We start from the raw sequence: 23,159 nt of genomic DNA, 5'->3' as shown, positions 1-23,159 counted from the left end.
GATTAAACGTGACAAAATCAATACACTCGAAGGACCACATATGACATTAACTTTATTCGTGAGGCGGATTAAAATTTTCACAAATATTACACTTTCTCTCATAAGTATTACACTTTTTATTCTAAATAATTCTTAAACATCTAATATTACATTTTGAACACAGTATGATGCATTTTCGCATACCTAATACTAAACTCGCACCAATTGTACAAGAAACATTGTCACCATTTGGACCAATATATATAAATAAAGATTAAAGAACAAAATGGGATGAAATAATAATATAGAATCAAAATTTAAAAAGAGAGTGAGAGGGTAAAGTGGAGATTTGGGTATGAAATGATTTTGGGTGCCAACTTTAAGACTCAGCTAAGTACCTCCCCAGTTGCTTTAACACAGAGTAAAAGGTAAGAACCGCCCCCACCAAACAAAGAGAAGTATAGCGCAAGATTTCTGGTTTTCTCCATAGATTCTTTTTCCCAGAATCAGAGTGCGAGAGAGAGAGAGAGATTACCATCGACCTTTAGTGAGGCCATTGATGGCGTATCTCTTTCTAGCTCTCGAATCCGGAGCTTCAGATTAGTATCTCGCTGCTTTGCGCGCACAATTCTGCTGCCCAAAACCGTCTTCTCGGTGAAGTTTTGCCGAGAATATGGAAATGAGTGGTTCGCGGAGCGACGGTAGTAGTAGTAGAATGGAAGGATGGCTGTATCTGGTCCGCTCCAATCCGATTGGGCTTCAGTACTCCCGCAAAAGATACTTTGTTCTTCAAGATCACTTCCTCAATAGTTACAAATCCATTCCCATATCTAGAGACGAGGTTCGATTCTGTTACTGTTCTTCCTCTTCTTCTTTACTTGATTCGAATTGAGGCTTATTTGAGCCTGGTGTAGTTGCTTTCCGTATAAAGAGCCGTGAATTGCTTGTATTTACTTTATTTTCAGAAACCGTAGTGTAATTAATGAGTCTTACGAGAATAGGAGATTAAGCTGACGTGGTGAGCTGATAATTAGGAATGTTGCTATGTTGTGAGCTTATGAGAAACAATCTAAGGGTTATTGTGACTTGTTTTTGTCTTTATAAAAGGAGAGAAACAAATACCTAGTTGTGAATGATTCGATGCTTTCACTTTCTCTAGTGCTGAGAATAAACGATATTGAGTGTTTGGCTCTTATCCTAATCTCTGAATGCATTTTTTGAAGTCAATGCCCCAACACTGAAGTGATACATGTTTGGGGAATTATGTTTCTGCAGTTTTTCTACAGTCGATTTCTTTGGTTTTACACTTTTTTTTTTTCCTAGTATCATATTGAGTTATCTCAAAATAGACCATTTACCTTTTATCAGGATCCTATCAGAAGTGCAGTTATTGATTCTTGCATCCGGGTGACAGACAATGGGAGAGAAAGCATAAAAAGAAGGGTATGATCTTCACTAAAGTTAGATTACAAAGTTGGTGCTCTTGAATGTGCTTGCCCTCATTGGGTTTGGCCTTTGACATGCATCTTTTTCCAGAGATATTTGATGGCATTTTTGTATGCTTTTTGCAGGTCATTTTTGTTTTCACTCTTTATAATACTTCAAATCATAACGATCAGCTCAAGGTGAAGAATCTTCTTCTCCTTTTGGGCACATAACTTCAACATAATGGGCTTATTTATATTAGACCAATGTGGTAATGATGTGATACATATTCGTAGTTGGGTGCAACCAGTCCTGAGGAAGGTGCGAGATGGATTCAGGCAATTCAGGAAGCAGCTTTGAAGGTATCAGCTATTAAATAATAAACCATATGGAGTAAAAGAATCCTAGGTTCTAATGTTTATAATGATGCAAAACTGTAGGCAGACACAAATCAAGGGGATGCCTTGGATTTCCCAAAGCATGGCTCACAGTCTTTAAGGTATATTGAATTAATATCTACTGTGATTGATCTATGCCTGTCTTTTCTATGGCAGGCGAAATAGAACAACTTACTTTTCAGAAAGAATGGGTATTGATTGGTTGATGTTGATTTAATTCTATGTTTTCACAGGTTAAATTGTTCGAACAGGTCTCATCGCCGGGCAAATTCCATTGACTGGACTGCTTTTTCATCCTCTGCTGCTGATACAAGATCTGATGTTGTTGCATCCTCATCTTGGACAATCTTTGGTTGTCAGAATGGTTGGTACCATGTTCATTGATGCTTTTCAAGATGGCTGAGATACTGTGCAGTCTTCTTGTTCTAAGGAAATAAATGAATTTGCTCTGAATATCTTTTGTGGAGATTTAAATTTTAGACTGATCCGTACATAATTCCTCCCATCCAAAAAAAAAAAATTTTAAATTAAAATTAAAAGAATGAAGACCTGACTTCTGTCTCTGTTAAAGTGATATAAACAAAGTTTTGTAATAAATCAAGACACATTAATATTACTTACTGGATCCTTTGGTTTAATTTTATGTTTCATTACTAAATTTGTTAATTCTGCTCCTCTTTTTACTGTCTTTCTTGCTTACTGTCTCCTTAACCTGTCGCACGCAGGACTTCGGCTATTTAAGGAAAGTAAAGATAGGGAGTCTTATATGAAGGTTAGTAATATCAGTGTGGCTAATTGGGTGTCAGTAATAAATTTGAAAACCTATAGCCAATTGAATGTATTCCTATGCTTTGCAGTGGGATGACCATCCTGCAATAATGGCTGTTGGTGTAGTTGATGGAACATCAGAGGCCATTTTTCAAACACTCATGTCCCTTGGTCCTTCAAGATCAGAGTAAGTTTCATATCCCACTGTAAATCTTCACATCTGAAGCCTTTTATGCCCAAGGCTTGATGGTCATGAAATCTAGGTTCAATAGGTGGTTTAGTATGAACTTATGTTGGACTACTTTGTTTTCAAGTGAAGAAGGTTTCAGTTAAATTCAGTGGAAAACAATAAATATCAACTGCTGAGTGCTGAAAGTAGGAAATCCACATCAGATGATGTTGTACAACTAAAACCTAGGTTCTCAGACCCCTTAATATATCTCAGCTTACCACTGCACCTGTGCTGGAAAAATATACAGTTAATTGGATTCTTTGCATAAATCCTTCAAAATAGACTAAATAGCTATTAAATTTGTGTGTACTATGTCCTTGTGTTCAACATGTACTTGTATGCAACATGGATACCAAGTCCAAGTAAATACTCTGAAAATTTTCTTCCTCCCTCAATCTGAAAGGTGGAAAGGGAGTTGATATTGTTCCCTAGTTCAGTGTACTAAAGTTGTCCCTTACTGAATTTATGTTTCAAGCTACTTCATAATAACATGCATTTTGCCTATCCTGCAGGTGGGACTTCTGTTTATACAAGGGCAGTATGATTGAACATCTTGACGGCCATACTGATATAGTTCACAAGTGTCTTCATCGTAATTGGCTCCCTTGGTCTGATTCTTATCTTCAGTGCTGTGAGAATTTTTTGTAGTTTCTTGGTTTTGAATGTAGAATTGACATGTGGCTTCACAGGGGCATGAAGAGAAGAGATCTTCTATTGCAGCGTTATTGGAGAAGAGAGGATGATGGGACATATGGTAATAATGTCTTCTGAATTCTAGTCTCTCTACTGGCTTGGAACTCCTAGATCAAGGGATGACATTTGTTTACTTTCGTGCAGTCATTCTGTACCATTCTGTGTTTCACCAGAAGTGTCCACCTCAAAAGGGATATGTCCGTGCCTGCCTTAAAAGTAATGTATGCTTAACATATAGACAAGTTCAGTTTGTTTCGAGTTTCTTATACATTATACATTATGTTCATGCCAAAACTTTTTGAACTTTTATGTCATTCATTATGTCTGAATTGCTGGTTTTCTCATACTTAATGCATGCCTGGTATGAATTGGCTTATATATTGTGCCCAAGCACGTTCCATTGCTTTTACCTTTCTGCATAGCATTTTCTGTTGGTATATTAAGTTTCTGTCACATTAAGATATGCACTCCATGCAGGTGGTGGGTATGTAATATCACCCATGAATCAAGGGAAGGCCTCAGTTGTTAAACACATGCTTGCTATCGATTGGAAATTCTGGAAATCTTATGTACAAACATCTTCAGCTCGATCTATAACCATCCGCATGCTGGGAAGACTTGCTGGTATGTTTTTCTAAGCAATTTACTTATGCAAATTCATCTTTTAAGATAATTCTATTTTTATAGGTCACATACTTAGCTAGTTCTAAATTTGCATTTCTAGCTCTAAGGGAGTTGTTTAGGGCAAAAATAGGAGAATATACATCCTCTGATTCCTCGGGTGAGCTGATTAGAGGGAGAAGATTGCATCGAATTGAAGAGAATAATGTTGAAGCCCAAACAAGAGTAGAGACTGGGAAGCATAAGGAAGACATGGAGGAAGAAGTTGTAAAGACACCTTCTGAACATGCAAGCCTCACGGGGTTAAATGATGCTGCAGATGAGTTTTTTGATGTCCCAGAACCACTAGATTGCGAGCAATCAGAAAATGGTTGGGCATCTGACTTTGGGCCAGAGATGTGTTCTCAGGTAAATTGGTACCATTTGGCATTTTCAATGTGATAGCACTCCATATGTGACAAAGTGGATTTTTGATGGGGCATAGCTACCTTGTTCCATTATAAATTTACTTCTACACTGGTTATAACGATTCAACTAAGACTTGGCTTCATGCTGCTTGTGGATGAATCCATGAATTTACATGTCAATAATTTGTTAATTTATATATCAACACCCAGACTTGTGTTTGCTTATGCAATTTAAAATTAGAATCTTTTACCTGGTGTTGATGCTCCATTTGCCAAGTGTTCAGCAACTGTTTTTTGCAAGTTGATTTTTCAGGATACGCGCCATCCAAAAGTGTCGAGTGCTGCTGTTTTTGTGAAGAAATTGCATGATCTTGCAGGTTAGTTTGATAGGCTTCTTTTGAGAACCTACGTCATCTTTGAATACTTGAGAGCTCAAGATCTTTTTCTTTTGCAGTTCAGAAGAGGGGTTATGTAGACCTACATGAGATGGCAAGGGAAGATTGTTCATCATGCAACTATGGATCCACTCTTCCAAAAGATCCACTTTGTAATTTGCTTTGCAGTTGGACCCAAACAGATCCCTCTACATTTCTAATTCGTGGAGAGACTTATTTAGATGATCGTAAGAAGGTGAATTTACATTAAACCCGACTTTGAATCAATTTTTCTTTGAATAACTTTGTATTAATGCGCAGGTCCAGTTCTTTAATATTTAACATTGGAGTAATAGATTTATGATAAGAAATTGCAACCAGATAATTAATTTATCTAGCCAGCTCTTAGTCATCTGAGTAACTAGTTTCTGGTTCAATTGTGGTTAGTCTATGTCTTGGTTGTAAATCTGAAGTCACTTAATATGCTCCAGTTCACTTAGTGTGCTCCAAGTGTTGTCACAATTATTTACACCAATAGGTGTTTGAATCGTTTAATATGCTCTTACGTGTTATATCTTAAATGCTTACTAAAAAACATGCTTCTTTAGATCCTCATATTGTCTCTTCTCCGTACGATGTTTCATAGATTAAAGCAAAAGGCACCTTGATGCAAATGGTTGGTGCAGATTGGCTGAAATCTGATAAACGAGAAGATGATCTTGGTGGCCGCCAAGGGGGCATTGTTCAGGTTTTCCGAATATTTATTTTGGGCGTAACACATCGATCAAAAAATATTTTAGCTCAGCTAACTTTCATACCACTTTGTACTGCAATTGCGTCGTTGTCTCTGAGGTTAACATGTATTACCTTTATTATGCTGTAGAAATATGCTGCAAAGGGTGGCCCGGAATTCTTCTTCATTCTCAACATACAGGTGAAGGCAGTCTTATGTTATCTTTATGTGCTTTTCTTTCATCAACATTCGAAGAATTTAAGATTATTTAACAATAAAGTTGTGACAAATCAGGTCCCAGGTTCGACGACATATAGTCTTGCTTTATACTATATGATGGATACTCCTCTAAAAGACACACCCTTGCTAAAAAGCTTCGTAGAAGGGGACGATTCCTATAGAAATTCAAGGTTCAAGCTCATACCTTATATATCCAAGGTTTGTGTTCTTGACTTTGCATGGAACTACTTTTCCTACTATACCAGTTAATTTTAATAGCTTGCTTCCATTTTAGTCCTTTGAGTACGAACTTGCCCATTAATTGTCCTACATTTATCATCTCAAACCAATTTTTGTCTTCCCTCAGGGGTCATGGATTGTCAAACAGAGTGTTGGACGGAAAGCGTGCCTTATAGGCCAGGCGTTAGAGATAAATTACTTTCGCGGGAAAAACTACTTGGAGGTAAACTGCAACAATAATTTAACATTGCATTGAACAGAAACTTTTTTCCTCTGACATCGATCTGCACATAATGCTAGCTCATTGTGCTTTGTTCTAAACGAGATCGAAATATTTTCTTCTGCAATTTCAGCTTGGAGTCGATATCGGTTCATCCACCGTGGCAAGGGGTGTGGTTGGCCTTGTTCTAGGCTACCTAAACAATCTAGTTATTGAAATGGCATTTCTCATACAGGTAATTTTACAAACATCATATGGAAATGTTTTGTGCTTTTGAATGTTCTGACAGTTGATTCTGAGAAATATATGAATGTTGTTGTTGTTAACAGGCCAACACACCAGAAGAGCTACCAGAATATCTTCTGGGAACCTGTCGTCTTAACCATCTGGATGCTTCAAAAGCAGTTATTGTGAAACCTTGATGATGTATATTCCTTGGATTCTCCCCTCTTCTATTGAAGGAAAGCTGCACATCTCATCTATATCTATTGATTTGCACAGAATCACACAGCATTTCAAGTAACATGTGGATGTTGCCTATTCTTTCATTTAGACCAATCAAATGATGTTTACTAATTACTATAGTATATTGTTGTGAATACACAATTCTTGTACTGGGGTTTACTCAAGATTGAGATTTAACATGTTAAGGAATATATTTTACTTCAACCCATCCTCATCTAAACCAACCAACTTGGTTGTGTTCTGTTTCAACTAAAAAGTTAACCCGATTAATCTGGATCACTTTCCTGGACCAATTAACAATATTGGGCAGAGGTCGATAAAAGTAAAGTCCAGTACCATGTGATTAGGGGAATTGTTAGGCGGATGTCGGTAGAATGTCAAGTATAGCACCCAAGATATGTGACAGTATAAGAAATAAAGTTGTGTCTTCATTATTTAGGTGTAATTTTTGGTGTAGTGATAACAAATATGGTGACCTTTGTGATTTGTGATTGCATTAACAATACATTTATCAATTGTCTCAAACTATTAGTGTCAGAGAGATAATGAATGTGGCCCTGTTCTCGATGAGGAAAGCCATGAAACCTGTATAATATGACAATACAGAAATGATAAGTCATAACCATTTTCGTCTGGGCATGGCTCATGATAAACGAAACGTGTACCATACAAGTAAAGAAGCATGTTCTTGCCCATCTCAATCCAATTTATTTTGGATCCACTCCCAGCTCATCAAGACCTACAATTCATTGGTAGTGAGGGACAGGAAACCAAAGGGAGCCCCCACATCTCTTGACAGACAAAGTGTTGCATGAAATTGGTGCACTCAGAGATGTCATGATGCAATTCAATGGTGAAGCCTTGTCCTTACTCCTTACTGGTAGGGCTGGCAACTAGTATTTTTGCGGAAAATTTATATTTTTGGTCATTCAGTTATATTCGTGGTACAGATTACAGACTTTATTCCTGAGTTATATGTGTGGTTCTACCACCAATTTGTCACTTAGTGACAAATTTGGTCCTTCAGTGACTAAATTCGCTACTTTGCATATAACTAGAGAGACTAAATTTGTACTACGAGTATAATTTAGAAGGCCAAAAATGTAATTTTTCCTATTTTTTATTAAATTAGAATTCACATACATTAAGCATAGCTATAATGTGGTGTTTGGTACCATGTATCATAACTTAGTGCCAAACTATCATGATGAATGCTGTACTGCACACTAATGAATCTCGTATAATGCTGATTTTAGTACGACAATCACGCATCACTTTCCTAGATCCATAATCAACGGCCACTTTACTACACCATTGACATGAACCTGCAACATCATAAAATAATAGCAATAATAGCTTCACTTCACCAATCTCAATCCATGATTTCAATTTTTTTTAATCTGAAAACGATAAAATAAATATATATACATTTTCACCACAAATAAAAACTTTATTACGTTATGCCTCTACTCTTTTGGTGGGATAAAATTTATATAGGTTGTTACTATTTAGTTGAGTGATTTGAGTCCAACCATAATAGAACGTGATCTATAGTTTAATATCACCTCAAATAGGACTTACAAAAAATATTAAACATTTTGTCTTTTAATACGGATCACTCTGTTTTTTAATTGATCCTGATACTTAGACTCCATTTTGTGCACAATTAAATTTGTTTTCAATATTAGTTGTCTAGTTTACGGCAATCATGTGTATAACCACAATATATTCTGAGTTCAACTCTCCGTGTGAGTTATCTATTTGTCTTTTTGGTTTAGGCCGATCAATTATGGGTACTCTAGGTAGATTTACCTCCTTGTGGTCTTTTAATGACTAAGGTCACAAGACGGACTTTGACGATTAGGGTCACAAATCAGACCTCACTCAGAGTACACATTTAAATAGTGGCTATGACTTTTCTCATAAATCAAAGTAATTATGTGTAGGGTTGTATTCCTATCGAGATCGAAGAAAAAGGTATGGAATTTGCCTTATGGGTGTTAAAGTATTTTGATTAATGAAGCATATCTAACTAGGGTTGTACAATGGTCAATTCAATTGTTTTCAATTAATAACTCAAATAACCGAGAAATTGTTAACATAAATGTAACTAATCGATAAATTTTTAAAAGAATGAAATAACTAACATCTTTTAACTTCATAGCCGATAATCATCGTCAATCCCTACATTTAAAATGTTTATTCAACTCTTAACCATCAAGATAGCCATAACATATGATACAATTATTTTCATCATGTGAATTGTAAAAAAAAATATTTACATTACGAACTTAAAAATAAGAGTAATCATGTGAATTCTAAAAAAAATATTTACATTACAAAGTTAAAAATAAGAGTAAAAGTTAAGAGTAGAAAATATGTTATTCATCGTCTGAATTAGGTAGCAATACTTCACATTCAAAGCTTTTTATTGAACATCAAAACGTACAATGAGGACACGTCAGATTTAGGCAATAGTAAAGTAAAAGAACCTAACCTTAACGCACATTTAGCTTATTTTTCCCAAATTTGCGTTATTTTCACTGTTCGCTCTGCAAAACTCCTGAAATAATGTCCAATGCCCTAATCTAGGGTTTTAAGCTTCATGGTAAGTTCCAATCATTGTCCATGCAAAACAAAATAAGATTGTTTTTCATCGTCTTTCTCCATTCCCCTTTCTTCAACTCTATCAAATATTACACCCAATTTTCTCCATCTCTGCTTTCAACTATTTTAGGTCTTTTTTTTTTGTCTGTTTGGCTGCTGATAATATGAGGTAAAAGTTCTTAGTTTTGCTCATTAATTTCATCCATTACTGTTCTTTCGCTTTAGTCTTCTGAAATATGCAGAATCCGGTATCTATGGCTTTTTTCTTTTATTCTTTTTAGTTCTTGCATTTCGTAGCTGCCAAACAGGAAACATTTCTGTTCTGTGTTTGCTAAGTGATTGTACTATTCTGGGAACTGTAAAGTGACAGGGAAACGGTGTCGTACTACATTTTGAGTAGAAGTTTAGGAAAAAATTAAAAAGAAACGCTTCCCCACATTTATGCAGGGTGCTTTAATTGCTATTTCTGCTAAAGATTCTATGTGATTTTCATATAATTTTCTAGTTTTTTTTCATTTAGTTTTATATTTTTAGGACTTTTCTTCAGTGCATTATTTGTATTATGCAAAAGGAAATCAGTAACATATAGGGAGAAAGATTGTTTTGATGGTCAGAATCAAAAGAGACCTATTTTTTGTAGTATATATGGTTTTGGGGAAAGAAAATGTTACTTTCCTTAAAGCATTTGTCCTGAATTCTGTCTCAAATGACATGGTTTTTTGTAGATAAGTGTCAAAACACTTCATTTTCCTGTCAATCACATAAAGTCACCACAAAATATGGGGAATGGAACATTACTCTTTTTGGAAATATTATGAGGGTGGATTGTAGTAAATTTTACCTTAAAAATGCTGTACATATACAAAATCCCCAATACCCCTATATGGCTATATGTGATAATCTTTTCTTTTTTTTTTCTCTTTCCATATCCTTTGCTGTAAATTTTCTTCTTAGCTTTGGATGGTATCTTATCAATCATATCATCTCCTAATAATATGTGCATATGTCTTTTTGTGTATGGGTCTTTATTGGATTCTTGGTGTACAGTCATAGTCATAGGCTTTAATAGTTTCTTTAACTTGTGTTTGCATTCCAGAAGATGAGTATGGTTGAACCCGGTTATTGGGATGGGATTGCCACCGGGGCCAATGGCGACAACTTTCATGACTTGCTCAGTATTCTGGATTTTCCCATGGAGAGTTTGGAAGGAGATGGCTTCGATGACGATTGGGATGCTAGTAATTTGCAATGCCTTGGGCCAATCCCTTCCGATGCTTTAATGGGCTTGCATCCTGTTCCCCAACCCTATACTCGCAACGGCTCGTTGGGTGTAACGATCAAGTCAGAGGCTTCGGTAAGTTGTTCAACCTTTTAGCCCTGCAACTTTTTATGCTTGAATGCTTTGTAGATTCATGCATTTTTTTTTCAGTTGTACATAATTTTTTTGGCATGTTCTTCCCCCCTCGTTTTTTCTGATTATGTGTTTTCCTTTACGAGTTCTTCTTCCTTGAGGGTAGGGGAAGTGCATATGTTTCATTGTCGGTAGGGTTTTGATTGAAATGGGCAGAATTGGAGTTAGCTCAACAAAGTTTGAATGCTGGAAAAAATAGGCAAAACCTTTAGGGAAATGTATTTGAGACAATAAGCATGTTAGAAGTGTGTTTGGCTTAGTTTCAAAACCAATTTCCCAGATATTTTTGGAAAATAAGCTTTGACATAAAATTTAATTCCTAGAAATAAGCCATATCTCTGTATTTAATTTATTAAAAAAAACACCAAATGCATTAACGCAATTCCCTAATGCGCTTAACACTAAATATAATATGTATCCCGCTCTTAGTTTAGGGATGAACTTGTTCAAAATCAGAATTTAGGAAAATATAACAATTGAACTTTGAGATAGTGCAAACTCCAGTCCCCAATGCAATCCCGAGTGCCATTTTAGGCCTGACTCTAGGCTGGCACCTTTTGCTGCTAAGTGAAGAATAAATTGTTTTTTGAGTTAGTTACTGCTGTGGAGGATTGTATATGATTTTTCCATGAAAATCATGCAATCATCGAGGTCACTCTGAGACACTCTTGTTAAAGCTAATTAAGTTTTCCATACCTCATCCCTCGTTTCTCCTATAAAATTTGAAAAGAAGTGAGTGTGTCTCACCAAAAAAAAGGAAGTAGGCACGTATGTAGTCTAACATAACACAAATATGCTTTTCTGGTTGTCTTTATAGAATTAGGGATTATAAACAGCAGTAGTTTTTAAACATTAAAAGCGGTTTATGCTTTCCTGGCTCTCTCTGTTCTGCAAACAGGATTAACTGTTTTTTCTTCCAAGAACTCATTAATTTATGTTGAAGAATAGCTTTATCAAGCCAAATAAAAAGTTCATTATATACTTTCAGCTTAAAGTTTTCTTAAAGAAGCCAATTATGACTTGTGCAGAAGTTTTGGTTTATTCTTTACTCGAAAAGAAATCTCATTTTCCTATTTGTTGCCATTGTGATGCTTTTAAAGATCAATGTGTCTTTCTGTTCCTGGAAGAGTTACCCATTAAGAAATGGTTTTATTCTGTTGATTACAACTCTGCTTTGTGTACAGCAATTTGTAGCAGTCGAGTTTCCTTAATTGCTTCTTTCTTGTTTGATTGTTCTACTTGTATTTTATTAACTGTCTTGTTCTACCTGAAGGTGGACAGCATCTCCCGGAAAAATCAGCTGCTGAATTATGGTGAAAAAACCCCTGGTGCAGCCCTTCTTTGTCCTGATAATTATTCTGAGGACCACAAATCTGGAATGTTTCAGACACAAACCCCAACCCGCATCTCTGAGAACCGTGCTCTTTACTTGGGCAAAATGATCGCGGCCATAAAATCCAACTTCATAGTCCCAGTAGGCACTCGGTCCAAGCGCATGAGATCCTCAAAGTTCAATCCATGGCCTTTTATTTCTGCCACCTTCGCATACAAAAATACCCAAAGCACCAAAAAGAAACGAGAGAGAAAGTTGTCGCAGAGATCAATTGCCGCAAAGGACATCGAATCAGATCCTTGTGAGCAGAAGGGACGACAGAGTTTTCCCGTAAAAAAATGCTTACACTGTGAAGTTACAAAAACACCACAGTGGAGGGAGGGACCAATGGGGCCAAAAACACTCTGCAATGCCTGTGGAGTTCGGTACCGTTCTGGACGCCTATTTCCCGAGTACCGACCCGCGGCTAGCCCGACATTCATTCCTTCTTTACACTCCAGCTCTCACAAGGAAGTCACAGAAATGAGAAGAAAAGCGGGGCAAGAAGCAGTCACTCATGGTGAATGTCAGCCATGGTTGAGGACCCATACAAAGTAGCCATCTGTCTGATTGAATTTAGTTAGAGAGGTGAGAACAATTTTAGTTTTAGGGGCTTAAGCCATTTTCATTAAGATCAAATCTTTGATTATATTATTGTTATTGTTGTGTATTATGGTAGAAAGGAAGACAGGCTTTGAGTTGTACAAAAATGGAATAAGGATTAAGGAGTCTTAGGTTAGGCGCAGGATGTGTCCTAAGGGATGTGCATGAGCCCCTAGGTTTGGTAGCTAGGATATATGTTTCTTTTCTGAGTGTAATTGAAACCATTGTATACTTCCAAATGTATTAGGGAGTTGAGTTCTCTTATTAAACACCTCTTTTTTCCATTATTCTTTCCACTTTGTATTAAGTTCGAGCTCGAGTTCATGCCACTAAACGAGGGTTAACACTTGTTTATGTACCATTTAGGTATGTCATTGAACTCGATTTGGTTACTATTAGCCAAACTCTAACTTGAGTATTTCGTGTAATGAATTGAACTTGATCATCTTAATATTCAGTTCGGGGTTTTTTTTTTTTTTTTTTTTTTTCCTTTGTAATAAAATTTTTGTGTAAAAATTATGAAAAGTCGAGTCTGAGCTCAGCCAAGCTTGAGCTTTGGTTATTTGTTTTTTTAATTGAGTTGAGCTTTAAACTTTCACTACTGAACTAAATTATACCTCTAAATTATCACTCTATAATTTCTTGCAGAATTGATGTGGAATCGCATTAGCCGGTATACTCTATACTCTTTTTTTTTTTGGTTTATGGTATACTCTATACTCTAATTTATGCTTTCCAGTATAGAATTTACTTTAGGATTGGGCCAGAATCACGACTCGTATACGGGCTCTGCATCACGGCATTTAGTGGGCTCTGATAGGTAAAACCATGGGCCTAATAATTGAAAAGAAACTAATAAAATAGAATGGACTAATGGGCATCAATTTTGCAAATTATGCGAACTCTATGTTCACAATTTTAGATCTCAATACACAAAATCACATTACTTAATATTTACAATTTTGTTATATAGATTCAAAATTTGTGTTATACTGTTAAATATAGAGTTATATATAGAATTCTGTAATTATGAATATAGAATTCTGTAATTGTGAACATATAATTCTAAAATTGTGAACATAGAGTTCTAAAATTGTGAACATGGACCCGAATCCACCTTGCAAGATGGATCTGCGTCCATGTTATAACAACTAGTATCAATTTAGTCGTATTCCGTAATATCAAATTATATTGTCATATTACATAATAGATTGCTAATAAATGTTTATTTTAGTATATATATATGAAAAATAAACATGCATACTAATAATCACCTTACAATATAACTATGATCTACCGTATAATAATTGATAATAACGTAACATTCACTTAGCAAATGAAAATTAATTATTCTTGAAATTTTATTTTAAAAAATTAATTGAAAAAAGATAGATAAATTATATAGAAATTTTGAGAATGCCGAATTATATATTATATATTTATAATTATATATAGTTGAATCTCCCATTCACAAGGACCTCCCCACATCCATCTCACAATAACATTGAGAGAATGTAAATCACTATGCCAAGTATCGGTGCACACAATAAATCTGCCTACTGTAAACATAATTCTTACATTATTGCTATCAAAGCTCAAACCTTAATCTTTTTTTTTTCAAATACTGTGTCTGCTGAATCAACTAAGCTAGTTCGGCACGGGACCAGGATAGGCACTACAGCGGCAGCCCCACAGCTGCTACTTTCTTAATTTGGTCCCCTTTTTACTGTCTTTGTAATTTGTATCCTTCATTCACGTGAACCTCTCCTTTCCTCAACGTTACTCTACAAGCACCCCCCCTTACAATTTCTCCTATTTTCACACTCTCATACGCTTCCTTTTAGGTTCACTCTCATTTCTCATTCCTCTCAAATACCACGTGTTGATTTTATGTCATTGTAAAATTTGCCACAATAATATAGTTAAAACTTAAACTTGCTCCAATCTTATGATTTAAATTACAATGATTTTTACTAATTAAAAGGAAAAAAAAAAGTATAAAATTTGGAGTAATTTAAAATGAGGTGAAGATATTGAGAGAACATGCAAGTATATAGTACTGTTTGTGATTTGATGTGGCTGTGGTCGGGTGGGGGCACCACGTCAGCACCGTCTTGGACCATCCAATAATGTTCTGACAAATGTGGTACCAAAACTTCATCTTCACTATCAGTCAACTACCAGAGACACAGACAGACAGAGACTCCCCGCCGGTTGTCCTTTAGCTGTCAGTTTCCCTTCTTTATGGCGCTTTCCGACTTCCCGGCCGGCCCTCCGGCGCCGGATAGGACCGACCCCACATCTTTAAAAAAAAAAAAAAAAAATTATTCGGCTGCTAAGGACAATAGGCACTGTTGCCGTGTCATCATAATTTATTTTTTATTCATTAGGTTTATATGTACTTATACAAAGTGTCTTCATCAGTTCTAATTAATTTGTTGGGTTTTAAATCTTGCAATATGTTCATGTTTTTAGTGGGAATTGAATTCGTATCCTGTCACAAAAATTGTGAATTTTTTAATTGGGAATTGAATTCGTATGCTGTCACAAAAATTGTACTCCCTCCGTCCCATTTTACCTGTCATATTTACTATTCATTGGTCAAACCAACTCTTTCTTGATTGCTTATTTTCTTTAGTAATTTTTTATTATTTTTAAATTTAATTTTTTGTGTTTAATAGTACTTTTGATGTAGTTTTTAAATATATAAATTTTATATATTAATACTAAACTTAATATTATAAAAAATTGGATTAAAAATAACTTTTGAAATGAACCAGACAACCAAAATGGAACGGAGGGAGTAGTAATATTTTTTGAATAATTTTTTAAACATTTGAGTTAAGTACCACGAAACTAATGTCATCATAATTGAGAAGGCAGCAGAGAGAAATGGCAGGCAGAGAATGATGATTGATGACGAGTGATTGCAAGTTTTTATGTCAGTTTTTGCTGTCGTTTCCTCCACCAGCCTGTCCATTTGATTTCTTTACAAAATCTGACGTTGATTTTTCTCCTATTAGATTTTTTTTTTTGGATCAGGAGGGGGTGGAACCCAGGAAACCAATTACAAGTTCCTCTCAGTACCTTTTTTTTTTTTTTTTTTTTTTTTTTTTTTTTTTTTTTNTTTTTTTTTTTTTTTTTTTTTTTTTTTTTTTTTTTTTTTTTTGCAAGTTCCTCTTAGTACCTCTAAGCTTTTTTATGTTTGGTCTAAGAGCAAGGCAATCAGTGAATCATATGGAGTTATTAGTACAATCTTTGCTTTGCTGGAGGAGAGATAGTCAAGGAAAGAGAAGAAAAGGAAGCCTCTGCAAATGAGAAATATTGGTACAGTAATCTGTACCCAAAAAAAAAAATTGCTTGTTGCGCTTGACACGCATCAGGCGCAACAAGCGCGCCCGCTAGCAATGAGCAGAAATCTCACTCACGGGCCTAAACGACGAGAAAATATATCTCCTGCCGGCGCTAAAAGGGAGAAAGTCCTGAGAGTAGTTCCAACGCCTGTGGATCCGGTCCCGGGTTCAACCATACTGCGAATTCTCAAATTCAGGGTAAAGAGGGCCCTAGAGAGAAAATTATAGAGAGAAGAGTGGTGTTGCCCCTTTTTCTACCATTGGAAAAAGGGACACCTGTGGGAACATCTCTACTGACGAACAATTTCAATAGTATGGGTGTAGCCGTGCCACGAGGCACGACCAGGAAAGTAATTATCAATGCCAAGTTATCTTAAGCTCACCCTATTTATTTATAATAGCAAAGAAAAAACTAAACAAGCAGCCCTTTCCACTGCCGGGGACTTCCATGAAATGAAAACGGCCGGCATCGTCGTATGCTCCACTTTTGTTGCCCTGGTTTATATCCCGGAGTACTCCTATGGCCGATCTGTCACCCAACCTACTTAAACAACCTAAAGGCTTGGCCCCGTCCCGTTTGGAGAATGACCCCGTATGGCACGACTTAGTCAGTTATTCTCGCAGTTCAGATAAGATTCGGACATGCAGAGTTAGTGAGCGGTGTAATAGGCGACCATTTCGCGCGGTTCGGGGGGCACTTGACTCAGCCGCCGGCGCCCGACAACGTCTTGACCCCCATCCAATTTTTGGGCCGAACCCATAAATTTTTTTGAAAGATAGAACATTCTTGATCCTTCCTTTTACTTACTAGTATTTTTCTGGAGGGCGTGTCAGGCGCGCCTGACATTCTTGTTTTTAGTTTTTTTTTTCTTTTAAAATCAGATTTGTTTATTATTTTTTCCTCCCCTCCCATTTTCTCTTTCCTAATCACACTTACAAAAACTCCTCAATTACCGTGAAATAACCACATTGATGAGGATGCTCTAATCTATCATCCTTTAAAGCATCTCCACCAATGGATATTGGTGGGGGATATTGTGAGCTTAGTGCCACATGGCATGAGAGAGAGATGAAAAATGAGAAGAGAGAGAAAGGGGGATAAACTTCTGCAAAACAAGAGATAATGCAGACCAATGGGTCCCACTAAAGCAAATGAAGAGGCACTCACGCGTGCGTGAGCGCCACTTGCTGCGCCCAGCGGGCGCGTGTGCGTCAGGCGCTCATGACAACCTCAGTTATATATATATATTTTTTAATTTGATTTGTTTTTTTTTCCTCCAGCCCTATTTTCTCTTTCCTAATCACACTTACAACAACTCCTCAATTACCGCGAAAAAAACCCATTGATAAGGATGCTCTTAATAAGGTTCAAGAATCTTGATAGTATAAGTAGTATTTTCTAATTGATAACCGGTTAAAATCTAATCGCATCTTCACACCTGAGCAAGTTTTCACACCAACCAAACTTGCTCAGGTGTGAAGATGCGATCAGATTTTAACCGGTTATCAATTAGAAAATACTACTTATACTACCAAGACTCTTGAACCTTATTAAGGATGATAGATTAGACCAAACATTACAGCTTATAAAACTCGTCCCTATATATATATATATATATATATATATATATATATNTTTTTTTTTTTTTTTTTTTTTTTTTTTTTTTTTTTTTTTTTTGCAAGTTCCTCTTAGTACCTCTAAGCTTTTTTATGTTTGGTCTAAGAGCAAGGCAATCAGTGAATCATATGGAGTTATTAGTACAATCTTTGCTTTGCTGGAGGAGAGATAGTCAAGGAAAGAGAAGAAAAGGAAGCCTCTGCAAATGAGAAATATTGGTACAGTAATCTGTACCCAAAAAAAAAAATTGCTTGTTGCGCTTGACACGCATCAGGCGCAACAAGCGCGCCCGCTAGCAATGAGCAGAAATCTCACTCACGGGCCTAAACGACGAGAAAATATATCTCCTGCCGGCGCTAAAAGGGAGAAAGTCCTGAGAGTAGTTCCAACGCCTGTGGATCCGGTCCCGGGTTCAACCATACTGCGAATTCTCAAATTCAGGGTAAAGAGGGCCCTAGAGAGAAAATTATAGAGAGAAGAGTGGTGTTGCCCCTTTTTCTACCATTGGAAAAAGGGACACCTGTGGGAACATCTCTACTGACGAACAATTTCAATAGTATGGGTGTAGCCGTGCCACGAGGCACGACCAGGAAAGTAATTATCAATGCCAAGTTATCTTAAGCTCACCCTATTTATTTATAATAGCAAAGAAAAAACTAAACAAGCAGCCCTTTCCACTGCCGGGGACTTCCATGAAATGAAAACGGCCGGCATCGTCGTATGCTCCACTTTTGTTGCCCTGGTTTATATCCCGGAGTACTCCTATGGCCGATCTGTCACCCAACCTACTTAAACAACCTAAAGGCTTGGCCCCGTCCCGTTTGGAGAATGACCCCGTATGGCACGACTTAGTCAGTTATTCTCGCAGTTCAGATAAGATTCGGACATGCAGAGTTAGTGAGCGGTGTAATAGGCGACCATTTCGCGCGGTTCGGGGGGCACTTGACTCAGCCGCCGGCGCCCGACAACGTCTTGACCCCCATCCAATTTTTGGGCCGAACCCATAAATTTTTTTGAAAGATAGAACATTCTTGATCCTTCCTTTTACTTACTAGTATTTTTCTGGAGGGCGTGTCAGGCGCGCCTGACATTCTTGTTTTTAGTTTTTTTTTTCTTTTAAAATCAGATTTGTTTATTATTTTTTCCTCCCCTCCCATTTTCTCTTTCCTAATCACACTTACAAAAACTCCTCAATTACCGTGAAATAACCACATTGATGAGGATGCTCTAATCTATCATCCTTTAAAGCATCTCCACCAATGGATATTGGTGGGGGATATTGTGAGCTTAGTGCCACATGGCATGAGAGAGAGATGAAAAATGAGAAGAGAGAGAAAGGGGGATAAACTTCTGCAAAACAAGAGATAATGCAGACCAATGGGTCCCACTAAAGCAAATGAAGAGGCACTCACGCGTGCGTGAGCGCCACTTGCTGCGCCCAGCGGGCGCGTGTGCGTCAGGCGCTCATGACAACCTCAGTTATATATATATATTTTTTAATTTGATTTGTTTTTTTTTCCTCCAGCCCTATTTTCTCTTTCCTAATCACACTTACAACAACTCCTCAATTACCGCGAAAAAAACCCATTGATAAGGATGCTCTTAATAAGGTTCAAGAATCTTGATAGTATAAGTAGTATTTTCTAATTGATAACCGGTTAAAATCTAATCGCATCTTCACACCTGAGCAAGTTTTCACACCAACCAAACTTGCTCAGGTGTGAAGATGCGATCAGATTTTAACCGGTTATCAATTAGAAAATACTACTTATACTACCAAGACTCTTGAACCTTATTAAGGATGATAGATTAGACCAAACATTACAGCTTATAAAACTCGTCCCTATATATATATATATATATATATATATATATATATTAAAAAATAGTATGAGATTTGAGACCTTGATATAATCTAGATCAACTGTCCATAATTAAAGTAATTTTTTTTTTAAAGAAAAAGCTTCCTGACAATTAGTTGAAAATGATCTCCTCCCACCATTGTCGTTTTCTTCCTTATCTTCCTCTTCTGATGCGAATTCAAACTAGTATTAGTAATACATTTTGGAAAGAAAGATGCTAGATATATTTTCAACTAGTATAAATTATGGTGTAAAGATTTTATTGGATAAATATCATGCATTTTAAGTTTCAAAGTGATGCACCTTAAGTTTCGAACTAATGCACCTTAAGTTTCAAAGTGATGCACCTTAAGTTTCGAACTAATGCACCTTATGTTTCGAAGTGACGAATCTTAAGTTTCAAACTGATGCATCTTAAGTTTCATACCTATGCACTTTAAGTTTCGAACCGATGCACCTTAAGTTTCGAACTTAAACACCTTAACTTTTAAGTTATGCACCTTAAGTTCTAAATTATTTATTAAATTATCATAATGCCCCTGCATTTTTTGTAATTTTTTATCATTTTGGACTATTAATTTTGGCTAAATCAATAGAAAATATTACTTGTAGTCTTGTACTCCCAAATTCTATTTCCAATTTTTACTTCTCTTATAAAAGGTTAATGTTAACATTTTTCTTGAGACCTACAAAAGGAAGATAACTAATCATATTGTTATGTCAGAGAGTAAAAATAATGGAGTACATGTAATATAACTCGAATCAATAGTTGAGATTTTACATCATATTTTACGTGAGAATTCCTTGACATTTGATCTCTAGTCTCTATATATATATATATATATATATTTTAGATTATATATAAATAAAATTTTTATTATTTTAATAATCCTCCGTTTGAGACAATGAGTTAGAGGGAAGATTATCACGTGCGTACGGAGTATATACCAAACCATTAATGGCGCTTCAGCCCTTGTTTAATATTTGTTGGTTTGCGTCGGAAAGTATCAAAGTACATATTCAAAGTTTTTTTTTTTTCTTCAAAAAAAAAACTTTAAACCAATTTATTATTTTGGTTTCTCAATTGTTTTTCAATTGTTCTTTCTTTCAAAAAAAAATTATTTTTCAATTGTTAATGTAGTTCATAGTTTTCAATTTCAATTAATTTGATTCTTGAATTGTTTAAAATTTCGTCAATTAAACTCTATCGAGAGATCAAAATGATGATTTTTCTAGTTTAAAATTTCTGTCAATTTGATCATCAAAGGATTTAATTGATGAAATTTTGAATAATTTGATGATCGAATTAGTTAAAATTGAAAATTATGAACTACATTGATAGTCGGAAAACAATTGATCAACCAAAATTGTAATTTTTCCTTATATTTATATGTTACTATGTAATATTATCTATATAAAAGAAATTAAAATTACAATCATATTCGTTGCCCTTATGTATTTCACATATAATTATATTTAATATAATTGAAAACTATTACCAATATCAATACAAATATATGTCTTATATTCTAAGGAAGATAGTCATTATTGACTTGGTAACCAAGTTATAACATGGGACTATCAAAATAGCGGTTTATTGACATTTTTTTATTTGAGCCGCTTAGCTATAAATAACCTAAGTTAATTTACTTATTTATCCCTTTGTAATTCTTTGTCGACTATGGTCATATGGTGGAGTTAACGAACTTAACATAATGTACACTCTCAAATAGGGATGGGGTTAGAAACTATTAGCAGAGTTTTTCCTTCTTCATTTGTATCATTAACAAAATATATAATACAATTTTATTATTATCTGATATTTAAAGTTTTTAAGTGAGTTCATATAGCATTATATTATAATAAACTTTCTAAAAAACTTGTGAACAAATTAAAAGCTCTGCTACATTAATCAGTGGTAGCTAGGAAGGAGATCAGTCATCAGAGGAAGTAAAAGCAGACAAATAATACTGTAAATCTGTAATATCCACCAGAGTACATTTAATAATAATTTTTTTATGAGACAAAATAGTAAAAAGTAAATGCATATTTGTGTAAAATATATGGAATAAGCTATACAATATACTATCAACAGTGGACCGTACACATTTATATTCATCGTCTGCAAGACATTCCATATTCAACATTGTCTGAAAAAGGTGTAATAATTATTTCCATACCCAAAACCATTTATCACAAGCCCAAAACCCTTTTAGCTCCAATGCTTGGTGTAGTGGTCTTTAACTTTATTGGATGTATTCATCTTATAATTTACATTTACTTATAAGTTATAATATATGTATTTCGTTTTTTTGTGTGTGTGTTTAATATAGAAAATAGAAAATCAGCATATTTGACCCCTTAAATATGGATAAATAACTAACTCAATCTCTCAACTATTAACTTGGGATTTCTCTTTTCATCTCATTTTCTCTTTCCTAATTACACTCACAAAAACTCTTAAAAAATCGTGAAAAAACTTTATTGATAAGGATGCTCTTAAACTAAACAAAGCAAAGCATCCATTAAATCATGAAGTAAATACGAATTAAAGGTAGGTAGGTATGAGGTATAAACAATATTAGCAAATTGTGCAAAAAACGTTAGGATGGCATTAACTGCTTCCTAGTCCATCGTTGTTGTTGGCTTGATGTGGTATATATGTCTGTTTCAATTCCAATTCATCCTGCACGTGTCGCCTGTGCCTTTCAACTTTCAACTTTCCACTAAGCTCCACCCCCTTTTGTATTTTCTCTCATCTAATACTACTACCATCATTAGGTCCATTGTCCAGGCCGCCTAATAATTTGTACAATTTAATTATTATTTCTTGACGTATAATCCGACTAGGAATAATAAGGAATTCAATATTTTTTTTAAACATTTATAATTTTAGAAGGTAAAATTATTTGTTCGACTCCAGGAGTTTGATCCTGTAACCACATTCGTTCAAAATGGTTATAAGGGTGTTATCACATTATATATAATAGTTGGCAAAAGAAATTCAATATTTAGTCTGAGGAATAGTTTATAAAACAACAATCATGAGGGGAAGAAGTTAGAGGATGGCATCTATTTTAATTGATTATATTTTGAAAGATATAATAAAAGAAGTGATTCACGCATTTTGTGAACGAAATAAGTGTGCAAATTAAGTCATTAAATTAAAGTATGATTGTGACTACTATATACTTAAAGCACTATTAAAGTTACACTTACAATTACTTACCTTGAAATTTATAATAAAGCCTAAATGTCAGCAAAAACTTGTAAAATTGCACTATTGAAGTTACACTCACAATTACTTACCTGGCTGAAATTTATAATAAAGACTTATTTTGTCACACTTTAATCTGTTAATATCAATAATTGAACGTCTAATCGAGTGACTTAATAATTCAATAAGTCATTAATAATAAAGCTGACACATTATTAGGTTGCATGCATGTTTATATATATACACTTTAAATAATAATGAAATTATGGATATAATAAAGTAGGGCAGAATTATCCAAACATGATATCTAGTGAAACATGCTTCCAGCCTTGCGTGTCTCAA

General features: G+C 35.2%; 2 protein-coding genes across 6 annotated transcripts; both read left to right on the top strand.

Moving 5' to 3' along the window:
- Positions 1 to 392: 392 nt before the first annotated feature.
- Positions 393 to 6,982, top strand: LOC116016812 (protein ENHANCED DISEASE RESISTANCE 2-like). Of its 2 annotated transcripts, none has more exons than XM_031257228.1 (21): positions 393 to 820; positions 1,348 to 1,422; positions 1,551 to 1,604; positions 1,701 to 1,766; positions 1,845 to 1,903; positions 2,036 to 2,166; positions 2,528 to 2,574; positions 2,660 to 2,757; positions 3,315 to 3,410; positions 3,492 to 3,556; positions 3,640 to 3,711; positions 3,973 to 4,119; positions 4,220 to 4,524; positions 4,825 to 4,900; positions 4,978 to 5,153; positions 5,544 to 5,645; positions 5,781 to 5,831; positions 5,925 to 6,068; positions 6,217 to 6,312; positions 6,443 to 6,544; positions 6,639 to 6,982. In XM_031257228.1, exons 1-21 carry the CDS (start codon positions 653 to 655, stop codon positions 6,729 to 6,731), a joined length of 2,223 nt encoding a protein of 740 aa, XP_031113088.1. In that variant the 5' UTR covers positions 393 to 652; the 3' UTR covers positions 6,732 to 6,982. The 2 variants fall into 2 exon arrangements, with proteins under 2 accessions (XP_031113088.1, XP_031113089.1); XM_031257229.1 differs by having other exon boundaries at positions 4,837 to 4,900; positions 6,639 to 6,731.
- A 2,312-nt stretch (positions 6,983 to 9,294) lies between these two features.
- On the top strand, positions 9,295 to 13,051 carry LOC116014823 (GATA transcription factor 11-like). Of its 4 annotated transcripts, none has more exons than XM_031254778.1 (3): positions 9,295 to 9,382; positions 10,478 to 10,735; positions 12,066 to 13,051. In XM_031254778.1, exons 1-3 carry the CDS (start codon positions 9,380 to 9,382, stop codon positions 12,720 to 12,722), a joined length of 918 nt encoding a protein of 305 aa, XP_031110638.1. In that variant the 5' UTR covers positions 9,295 to 9,379; the 3' UTR covers positions 12,723 to 13,051. The 4 variants fall into 4 exon arrangements, with proteins under 4 accessions (XP_031110638.1, XP_031110639.1, XP_031110640.1 ...); XM_031254779.1 differs by having other exon boundaries at positions 9,296 to 9,382; positions 10,481 to 10,735; XM_031254780.1 differs by lacking the exon at positions 9,295 to 9,382 and adding an exon at positions 9,394 to 9,550.
- The last annotated feature ends 10,108 nt before the right edge of the window (positions 13,052 to 23,159 follow it).

The sequence above is a fragment of the Ipomoea triloba genome, chromosome 4 (assembly GCF_003576645.1).
Source record: "Ipomoea triloba cultivar NCNSP0323 chromosome 4, ASM357664v1".
Classification (NCBI taxonomy): domain Eukaryota; kingdom Viridiplantae; phylum Streptophyta; class Magnoliopsida; order Solanales; family Convolvulaceae; genus Ipomoea; species Ipomoea triloba.
Note: the sequence above shows the minus strand (reverse complement) of the source record. Positions and strands in the feature narration are given on the sequence as shown.